Source organism: Stegodyphus dumicola, chromosome 8, assembly GCF_044657685.1.
Source record: "Stegodyphus dumicola isolate Sdum_Otavi_A_Nest chromosome 8, ASM4465768v1".
NCBI classification, from domain to species: domain Eukaryota; kingdom Metazoa; phylum Arthropoda; class Arachnida; order Araneae; family Eresidae; genus Stegodyphus; species Stegodyphus dumicola.
Window position 1 is genome coordinate 52,245,752 of NC_140775.1, and position 11,566 is coordinate 52,257,317.

At 29.9% G+C, this 11,566-nt stretch overlaps 1 protein-coding gene across 3 annotated transcripts in view; it reads left to right on the plus strand.

Moving 5' to 3' along the window:
- Pgd (phosphogluconate dehydrogenase) overlaps nt 1–11,120 on the plus strand; it is an 81,580-nt gene extending 70,460 nt beyond the window's left edge. For all 3 annotated transcript variants that reach the window (XM_035365085.2, XM_085821854.1, XM_085821856.1), the window contains 3 exons: nt 844–977; nt 3,099–3,321; nt 10,297–11,120. In XM_035365085.2, the coding sequence (XP_035220976.2) occupies nt 844–977; nt 3,099–3,321; nt 10,297–10,416 (477 nt within the window). In that variant the 3' untranslated portion in view covers nt 10,417–11,120. The remainder of the gene's footprint in view (nt 1–843; nt 978–3,098; nt 3,322–10,296) is intronic.
- Nucleotides 11,121–11,566: the final 446 nt, after the last annotated feature.

Sequence of the window (11,566 nt, forward strand, 5' to 3'; positions counted from 1 at the left end):
GTGCAAAATCTGTGAAGGAACTTCTATGTCTTCTCCAAGCCGAGTGGAAGAAAATACCACTAGCTGTCATACAAAGACTTGTGGAAAGTATGCCCCGGAGGGTCCACGCTGTAATTACCTCTCGTGGAGGCTCTACCAACTATTGATTTTGAATAAAGTTAGTTTTTCTTTTCTATCACAGGTGTCCAAATACTTATTGGTAGTCAGTGTGTGAACATACTATTCTTGGCTACTGGTTTGTTGATTTTTTTCTGAATGATCACTCCATATACATGAAAAGAACTTAGCAATTTATTTAAAAATTAATTATAAACAGCACAGGAAGTAACTTCAGCTTAAGCAGAACACGAATATTAAACAACAGCTCCTCTAGGCATGAGAAATGTCAGCAGTTACCAAAATCTCTTGATTAATTCATTCACTTAATTCTAAGTCTTTCAGAAGAATAACAAAACAATAATAACAGGTTGAAGCTGTATTCATGATGTAACACATGCAGGGATGTGGAATAGCATGAACTTATAGAAATTTTGAGAAAGATCAGTCATCAAAGCTCAGGAGAAGCATATCTTATATTTCACTTAAGCTAGTTGTGCAAACTCAGAACAAAACATAATGATCAATAATTCCATACTAGAGATGAACTCTTATATATATATAAAAGTGGCCACAAATACAAATAAATCAATGAATAAATAATATAGCAATGCAATGAAAAGGATTTAAATATTTGAAGATATATACTACATTATTATTGAAATGTGTATATATACTTATTTTTAGATTTTTATGTCTAAATATATTTTTTAACTAATGACTATAATCAAACTTTTCTCATTCCAGGCACTATATGCATCAAAAATTGTTTCATATGCTCAAGGATTTATGCTTCTTAGAGAAGCTGCCAAAGTATTTAATTGGAATTTAAATTACGGTGCCATAGCATTAATGTGGAGAGGAGGATGCATTATTAGAAGGTAAATAACACTATATAAGTTACTCTTTCTTTGTTAAGGAAATTAATGCATAAATTTTCATGTAAAATTATGGAAAACAAAATATTAGGACTTGCATATCAAACCCTTCCCTAAAAGAAATGAAGTACTTCATTATGTTTTATCATTGTAGTTATTCCCAATATACATGGAAAGTTCTAATAACACAATACAGTTAACACTTTAGAATGAAAATCGTCATGTTGTCTTATTCTCGGCCTGACCCAGAGAGGGCGCTCCTATCACCAAAAGTTTGTTTTCTGCCTAGGTGCAGGTGTCATTAGTTCGTATGACAAGTTTTAACTAGTTCTCTCAAGTAGTTTATTTACACGAATTTTTGCAGTAGACGTCTTGCATGTTATTTGTTGAAATGGATAAACTTGAATACCGTGAGATCATAAAATTCTTTGTTTTGGATGAATTGAGCCCTAAGGAAATTCATCCAAAGTTGATAAAAATTTATGGGAAGCTCTGTTCCTTCCATGTTAACCATTAAAAAAGGGGCAGCTGAATTTAAACATGGTCGCCCATCTCTCGAAGATAACACATGTGAAGGATGGCCAAAAACTGCAATCACACCGGAAATCATCAAAAAGTGTATGATATCATGTTGAATGATAGGCAAGTGAAGATGTGTGGGGTAGCTGAGCTATGCGGGTATCGGAAGAAAAGGTGCAAAATATCTTGCATAGAGAATTAGGGATGCGAAGCTGTGTGCAAGATGGGTGCCGCATTTGCTGAATGTGCGTCAAAAGCAAATATGCAAATAATTTTCACAGCAATCTTTGGGCCAACTCAACAGGGACCCTATCGATTTTGTACACCCATTTGTCATCATGGATGAGACATGGATCCATCACTACATGCCAGAAACGAAATAATGGTCCAAGCAGTGATTGGAAGCTCGTGGTTCAGCGCCAAAGAAATCATTAATCACATCTGCTGGAAAGGTCACGCACCATGTTTTGGAATGAGAAAGGGATCTTTTTAATTGATTACCTTGCAAAAGAGAACAATTGCAGCCGAATATTACTCCAGCCTTCTTGACCAGCTGCATGCTAAATTTCGCAAGAAGAGGCCTGGCTTGAAGAAGAAAAAAACTTCTTTCATTAGGACAACACACCTGTGCACAAGGGTGCGTTGGCAATGGGAAAACTGCGGGATTTGGGTTACAATTTTATCAGGCTCCTGCCCCCCATTCTCATGATTTGGCACCCTCAGACTTCCATCTGTTCCCAAACTTCAAGAAATTTGTTTCTGAGAAGTGCTTCCCATCCACTGAAGACGTTGAGAGGGTCGTAAATGATTATTTTCATAACTTTCCAGACTCTCACTTCTGGGAAGGAATACTGATGTTGGAGAAACGCTGTACCAAGCGTGTTGAAGTCAAGGGAGATTATGTAGAAAAATAAAATCATTTTTTAACTGAAAGTTGCAGTCTTTCATTGTCAGGCTGAGAACCGTAAGGTGATTCCATGATGTTGCATATAAAATAATCAGAAGTGTCATTTCTTAACCCTTTAACCATCCTAAGGTTTGGTTCCTAAAAGCCCAAATTTCCCAAAAAGGTATTTTCTTGATATTAATTTTAAAATACCCTCTGCTATTCTGCACTTGTACTTCTTTTCTAATAAATATTTTAAATTATTTTCATAAATTTTAAGATGCTTGTACGCATAATGTTTTTTAGAAGTGTCATTGAAAATATTCTAAATATGTGTGCGTATGTTTAGACGCGACCTGGTCGGCTGGAAGTTTAAGGATAGGATGTTTTAAAGAGATGGTATATCATGTTGGGAAACATTATCCAATGTAAAGATGGCTCTTGATAAATAACTACCTTTTTGCCATATATTTAGTGTGACTTTCAACAGAATGTTTATGGTTTCCTATTACTTATATTTTAAAAAACGGTCTTTTCTGTTCATTTTCAGTGGGTGTTTCAAGCAATTATACAATTATGTATTTTATGATTTAGATATAGAAAAGCCATAGGCTACTTTAATCAAAATATTCTTGGCAATAAATTCATACATTTCCCATGTTTTTAACTTAATTTGCATTTCAGAAATTTAATTTTTTATATTTTATTATAAATTTTAGTGTGTTCCTTGGTAACATAAAAGCAGCATTTGACAAAAATCCTGAGCTTTCCAATCTTCTGATGGACCAATTTTTCTGTGATGCAATTGATAACTGTCAAGAATCTTGGAGACACACTTTGACAACAGCTGTAACACTGGGCATTCCAACCCCTGCATTTAGTGCAGCATTAGCATTTTATGATGGATTTAGATCTGAGATGTTGCCAGCAAACCTTATTCAAGTAAGTTCTGTGTACAAATCATGAATATAATTCATGAAATTATACTTCCACTGCATTAAAGTATATGTTGTTAGCAGAGAATATTATAAGATCATAGGAGTAAAGCATAAGATCGTTAACAAAATATTGATTTGGAAGAGCTTGGAAATAAAAACAGAAATGAAGAAAACGTACATTTAAATGTAGTTGCGTTCTAAAGTTATTATCACCTTATTAACCTTCTGAACGTTATGACAGACTTTATCCAGTCATTGGAAGTTTTGCTACTTGGCATATATTAGCTTATAATTTAAGATATTTTGCTTTCTTACTTTCTTTAAAGCGTGACTTAGGATATATATTAGATTTATATATAGCACTATTCTAACATAGGTATTTTGACACAAAATCAGACTTTTTCTGAAATAACATACCAATTGTTTTACATATTTCGATTCTACGACTCAGATTATGCCAGAATACCAAGTTTTGTAAAAATCGTACGAGTAGTTTTTAAAATATTAGCTCTCAAAGTTTTAGCTCCTCAATGTTAATTGAATTTGGAAAATATTTATTTATATCTCTTTTTTTATTAAACTTTTTTGATTTTTTCTCTCACATTTCGAAATTTAGGTTCATTCCAAATAAAATTTACCCATTTTTTGTGTTTTATTTTTTAAATTTCCATTTTTAAATAATTTTTATAAATTTTTCGAAAAAAATTTTGAATTATAACCTATAAAATTTTTACCATCATCTTAAAGTAGGTGTATTTTTAAGCATATCTGCAAAAAATTAGACTTTTTTATTCAAAATTTTCTGAGATATACACAAATTTACATATTTTTGCGGTTTGAAATTTGGCATCTTTTTTTTTGAGCGATAATAACGCCAAATGTGGTCTATGGATTTTTGTTACACAGTATTGCCACAGCTATTTTTAACCTTAAATTTCAAGTAAAATTTTACGGAGAATTAATTATATGACATTTTTTCCCTCAATGATGCGTAATAAATATTTATTAATACTATATGAAAAGCTATTTTTTTAAATAAATTTTTTAATATTTTTTTTAAATTTCTCTCTATCTTTTTTATATATATATATATATATATATATATAAGAGTAAATTTTTACCTTCGGCGTTTTATCGTCTGCTACTTTACTTCGTTTAAATCGAATTGTCTAAAACTGAGAATTTTTGTTTGATGTTTATTTGAATTTTATGACATTAACTGCACAATTTATTTCTAAACAAACTGATGCTTTTGAAGTGGCTGAAAGAACGGCTGGTACTATCATCCATATTTTTAAAGCACAGTATATTTTTATAGAAACATGAGATTTAGAATAATCATTTTTATAAAAGTCAAATTATGATATAAACATACAACCCTCTAGAGATTGAATTAATGGAAGTTCAATCGTTATGTAGAAATGATCTGCAGCTACTTAATCGCTGGATAAGTCAGCAGATTCTGTGGACAAGTAAGAATAATTATATAAACGACACCCAACATTCTGAATTCAATTAACAACGAGGATACCATGTTTATTAAATGAATTCAAGAAGTTTTAAAACAAAAAATCAACTCATTTTTTATCCTAAAATGTATTTTGGTGCATAGCATATTTTCATTATTCTAATTTAAAATTCTAATAATTCTTAAAATTCTAATTTAGAATGTAATTGTCAAGAACTGATTCCTAATCATCAGTAATATAATAAGTAATTATTACGGTTATTAATAAATCCTTCTTATAAAGTAATTGCAAATATATCAAAAAACTTTCTGTCTGAATGCAAATATTTTTAATTTTATATTAATCAAGATTGCACATGATATTATTTATTTGCACTTCAGTTCTTAACGTCAGCTCTAGTAGAAGTTACAAATCAATTATATTTAATTAAGGATTGGATTGGATTATTTAATTATGGCAAAGCACATGAGGGCTATCTGCCTAAAGGGAGAGATGCCTTCGTGGAGGACTTTCTAAGGGAAACTGGCTCGTATACACGTTGCACATCGGGAAAACCACGAAAAAACCCATGCAAACAGCCCGTTCACGGGATTCGAACCTCGGACCGAACTACCAGTGATCAGCGTCTTTACCGCTCGGCCGTTTGTGGGCCTTTATGAAATGGAAGGCAATAACTTTATTTAAAATGATTGTCAGAAATACCAAAATGTTTCGAAAAGTTGGATACTTTTTAATATACTTTCAGAATGCTTAAAGAAAAAGAGAAAAAAAATTTTTTTTTCGTAAAATTTAGTATTTGTATTTTTTTAATTTAAAACTTTTCAATCTTATGATATTTGATTCTTGCGATTTCAAAAATAAAATATTTGACTAAAATATGAATAAAATTTTAAGAAAACAAATGTAGGATAAAATTGTGTAAAGCAATCGGCACAATGATAAAACTGTTTAAAGCAGTGTATGCAAGTCATCCTAAGTTAAAATGTCGGTTATACATCTCTCTTATTTATATATATCTTTTCTGAACGGAACATTGAAAGGCGTGTAAAACTGTGCTTTACTATATTTTGTCTTTTAATATAGTATGCAGTTTTCAAACTCATCGTAGTCTGGGTTACAAAGTATTCTTCCAAAAGAAATGCAGTTCAAATAAATAAAATCAAATTCTGGAAAATTGATATGAATAAATATATTTAAAATGCTCAGTTCGAAGGAATAAATAGAAAATTTTAAAACAATTATCTGAAGAGACAATGCAACACAAACAATTAAAATAAAAGTATAAAAGTTTAAAAATTACCTAAAATAATAACTATGACGAAAAATATATATAAAGAAAACTATTTGAAAAAAATAAATGCTGCACCTTTATTTACGCAGTTCGAATAGGTAAATAGAAATTTTTAAAACAGTTATTCGAAAAAAAAAAAGTGCAACTTAAACAATTAAAACGAAATTCGAAAAAGAAAAAATTACTTAAAATAATCAGTTGTAATTAAAAATATAATATAAAGAATATTATTTGGAAAAAAGGAATGATGGTGACTTTTTTTCCTCTCACGGGAAAGGAAACTAGGTTGCCATATATTAAGAAGTTCGCCAAGTGAAGTATTCTTGGCGCAAACTGACAAAAAAGTGCCAACATAAATTTGTGAATTTCTCCGTAAATTTCACTCCAAATTTTACAAAATTTCATATTTTGGCGTAATTTGAGTTGTAGAATTGAAATATGTAAAAAAATTGGTGTGTTATTTCAGTAAAAGTCCGATTTTGTGTCAAAATACCTATGTTAGAATAGTGCTATATATAAATCTAATATATATCCTAAGTCGCGCTTTCGAGACATGAAGAACACAATTTGAATTTTGTCAATCGACCCAGTAGATCGGGAGATATAGGACTGTCCTTTTTAGCAGTGTACATTTATGAAAATACAGACTAAAATAAGTAATTTACAAACTCAATTAATAAATGCTGTTTAAATACCGGTCTTCATGACGGATCTAAAATCCTACCCCGCTCAATGGGTTAAAACATGTTTCATGATGTATCACCACATTTGTATGTGCCTTTGTCTAAAAGCTTGTCACCTGGTCATTCAGTCAAATATAATCTGATGGAAATCATCAATCGCACAAGCTTTCTTTGTCAACCTTTCTTTTTGTAGACATTTATTCATTCTTTTTTAAACTTATGGTAGTTTCCTTCAGCAGTATCAGTCAATTGTTTTCCATCCATATTAATCTACAATGAATTACAGTTGCATTTTGGTATTCCTTTTTAGAGAATATAACAACAGAATTAATAATCTTACATTTGGCAGACCGTCAATTCTTTTACATATCTTTTCATGCATCGATATAAACACGGTGGGTGGAATGAAGAATAACATGAAGAAAAAGCATGAAACATGATATATGGTTGAGCTCGACCATGAAACTTAATCTAGCTTTTTGGGAAATTCTATAATTTCCTCTTTTACTTCCATTTTTCCATTTCAAAATTTGTATGTGGTAAGCTCTGAAGCATCACTATAAGGCATTAACAATTGTCTATTATTTCACTGTAATGTTGGAACTTCTACATCCTGTTCAATTTCCTTTGTCTAATCATTGTGCATATTAAAACTTTTGTGCTAATTAACTGCATATTAACTTTTTTAACTTTTGTGCATATTAAAAAAACTATTTTTAACTAACTTTTGTGCATATTAAAAAAACTATTTTCCTCATTTCATATTTTATTTCTAAACTTTTTGGATTTAATTAAAAAATAAGTTTATTAAAGAGAGTAAAAATAAAACATGAGTTATTTTACATTATTACATAAGGTAGTTAGTAAATAGGCTACAAATGATTACAGAAATAAATCTGCATCAAATGGATATGTAACAACCAATTTTATTTTTCCATTTAACTTCCACCTGCCTTGAGAATGTTATTCTATTGATGTCTGTGTTGCTGCCAGTATGTGCTATGAGCCTAGCATTGTTATAATGGAACAGTATGCTGTTGCTCAGTAGGCTTGGATGTTTTTGGTCAATGGGTAGACCAGAAAATATAATATTACCTTGCTTTATGATGTAACAGTCACATTCACTCTTTGGTTCAGGTAACAATATATGTTTGATAGCCCATTGCTGTTCTAATATAAATTTTTCCAACACACTAGCCTTTTTTACATGGCCCTGATATAACCACAATTAATTGATGGCTTTGCTCATGGACTCTGTACAATGTATGACTGTCTTGCTACCTGGTGATACTTGTTGAAACTACTCGTGAGTATTTCTTATCATCCTAAAGTGGCTTGTAACCTATTGATTTTACATCATGCATATGTCTATGGCCAAAACAAAATGCTTTGCATTATTGAATATTAATGTTAATTGAGCAAGTTTTAAATGCTTTATAAGAATGTGAGATATTTAATCACTTTTGATATGATAAGTAATACAATGAATATGCTTGAGTAGTTCAATACTGCTTGTAAAAACTTGAGTTTTTGTTCAAGGTAAAAAAAAAATCAAATAAGAAAATACTTGAAAACTTGAGAGGAAGGAGGAAGATCATTCATCTTCAAACTAAGAATAAACCTGATTGATAAAAAACCTTGTAATGAATCTGATTGATTTCATTGGACTATTTAGATTACTGCAAAGCACATGAGAGCACCTTCTGCCCAGAGGAATATCTTCATGGAAAAGTTTTTAAGAGAAAAATGGCTTTTGTTGATGTTACATATGTTGAAAATTACAAAACTTATGTGGAGCTACCCTTTTTGCTGAGATTTGAACCCAAGTTGAGCTACCAGTGTTTAGTATTTTACCGCTTAGAAGCAAATGGACAAATTCTGCTTTGAAATAGATAAAAATAATGATAGCTTTATTTTATATGGTGAAAAAATTTAACATATGTTGATAACTTCTAAATGAATCATTGATGAAAAGGAATGAGAAGTTTGAAAAGAAAAAAAATTCAAAATTAGGCAAAACAGGAACCTTATTTTGGCATAAAATTTGGAAACAAAACTCTATTGAGACTTAGGTCAAGAGCAATCAGAGTTGGAGACCTTTTTTTCTTGTGTGTGGGTTGGGGGGGGGAGAAACGCCTTGTCTTAAATTTTACATTATAAATGTAAAATTTAATATACATTTTACATTTATAATGTAAAATTTATACTTTGGCATCTTTCTCTTCCAAATTTTTTAATCCCTTACCTTAAATTTATAATGAAATATTGTTTTTATGTAGGAATTCATTTCTGCAAATCGCTTATGTCTTTCTTCTCAGCCACTGTTTGAATCTTTTAATCAGACGACTCTGGGTACACAATATTTTCCAGCTTTTTGCTTCATTGGAATTGCTTTGCATATTTATATATTCATTGGTTTGGTTTTTTTTTATTGAGATAACAGTAAAGCACACTAGGGCTATCTGCCTAAGGGGAGGGATGCCTTCGTGGAGGACTTTCTAAGGAAACTGGCTCGTATACACGTTACATATTGGAAAAACCTCAAAAATGCCTATGCAGCCAGCCCGTTTGGGGGATTCGAGCTTCGGACCGAACTACCAGTGTTCAGCGACTTAACCGCTCGGCCACTGGTGGGCCTCATTGGTTTGGAGCAGAATGCATTTATTTATCAATTTCATAAATTTATCATGTGTAATTTAATTGAAGCAAAAGTCTTTATAGTGGTACAGAAAGAAATAATATTCTGAAAAACTTTAAACGGTTGTATTGGTCTATGAATAAATTGGGATATGAGATTGTAGTCATTTTATGTTGTTTATTCTTAATCATAGAGAAAATTTAATTATTTATAGTTATTAAATTAAGGTAATTATTTTTTAAATATATTATTTATACCAAGTTTTCTGCATTAGATGTGCATTTTCTAAAAGACATTTATGTTGCCTATGTTCTGAAATTATTTTTTTAGTTAATGTACCTTACTCAAATTCTTATACTGGAAAATAAGAAGTTAAATACAAATAAATAAATTAGAAAACATTCATTTCACTGGGCAAAGTTTTGACTTTTAATAATGTTTTATTGTGTGTTCCAGTGTTTAAAAGTGTCTCAGTTGAAAAGCATTTGCTTGATTCATATAATATCTTAAATTCTGATTTATTGCAAAAAGGCTGAAATAGGAAAGCTATACTTTAAAGAATAAGTTTTTGTGGATGTAAATGTAAGTCAGGTTCTAACAAAAACAAATTTTCGGATAAGATGTTCTTATGTAAATGCAAGAATAAAAACTGTGCATGTATATACTATAAATGTATATATATATACACAGCAGACAAATATCATGTAGTAATTAATACATTACTGTAAGAAATTTTGTTACATGTTTCAGTATTGATTCTGGTTTTATATAAAATTTAGTACTTGTATATATTCATTATGTTTTTTGAAAAGCTTTACTTTTTTTATTCTTAGATTCTACTAATTATGATATTAAATAGTAAAATGGCAAAGTTTCAATAAATCTTTTAAATTTTTAGGCACAAAGAGATTATTTTGGTGCTCATACGTATGAACTTCTCAAAGAACCTGGTAAATTTGTTCATACAAATTGGACAGGCCATGGTGGAAATGTTACATCATCTACTTACAATGCCTGATTAATTGAACTGTTTTTTTGCAAAAATTGGAAATTTCTATTTTATATGTTGTTAAAATATTTGGTATATATTCTATATATGTGTTGTATCTTTTTCATATATGAAATACGTTTTATAAAATGTTTTTCTGTAATATTTTATGCATTTTATTTAAACATAGATTATTGTTTAATGCTTGATTCACTCCTACATAATTTATTTTTTACAAATATTTCTGCCTTGCTCTTTGATGCGCATAACATTTTGCATTGCTCTTGTGAGCTTTAAAAAATTATTACAGAAGATAAAGTCTGTCCAGCTTTGAACCAAAGTTTAGAATTTTTTAAATTTTGGTTCATAAATCAAAAATTGTTAGATGTAATGGATGGGAAGAATAAATAAAAACAAATTCCAAAAAAAGCCCACATATTTTTATAAAGCAATGTATATTAAATATGTAACATTTTTATATGACAAGAAAATTTTTAAAAGGCATATAAAAGCTATATGTTTTTCAAAATTGAATTTTGGTTCTTTCTCATCAAATTAAGCAGCGTAATTACTTCCTGATCAGTTACACATTTTGTTCTAATTTCATTATTCAATAAATTCATTACAGTTCAACATGTTTTCTGTGTTCTTGTAGGAAAACTGTGTATATAATTAGAATTCTCAGTAAAAGGCACAGTTTTTATTTTTGATCATAATAAAAGTTGAAAACTGTTTATTGCTGTCTTGCTCAATCAAATAACACAATTTTAATAGCCATGCAACATTACTATTTTCATGCAACCTCTTCACTTCATCATATTTTTCTTTTCTTCATGAACAGAGAGAAATATCTTCATAGTCAACATTTCCATTTGCATCGACATCATTTGCTGCATACTTCCAATTTTTTATTCAAACATTTTGAGGTCATGTGGTCTTACTAAGTACAAATTTCATTCTTGACAGAGGTTACACAAATTTATTTTGGCAGATTTTTAGTCTTCTATTTGATTTTATTTCTGTAGAACATATTTTTTTTAATTATTCTTCATTCAGTTAAAATTATTGCTAAATTTATATAACAAGAAAATGGGAAAAGTAAAAAATTGTGAAATTTCATGCTAGGCTGCATTCATGCTAATTTGTTTTTTTTTACTTCTGAGTTACTGATCTAAAACTA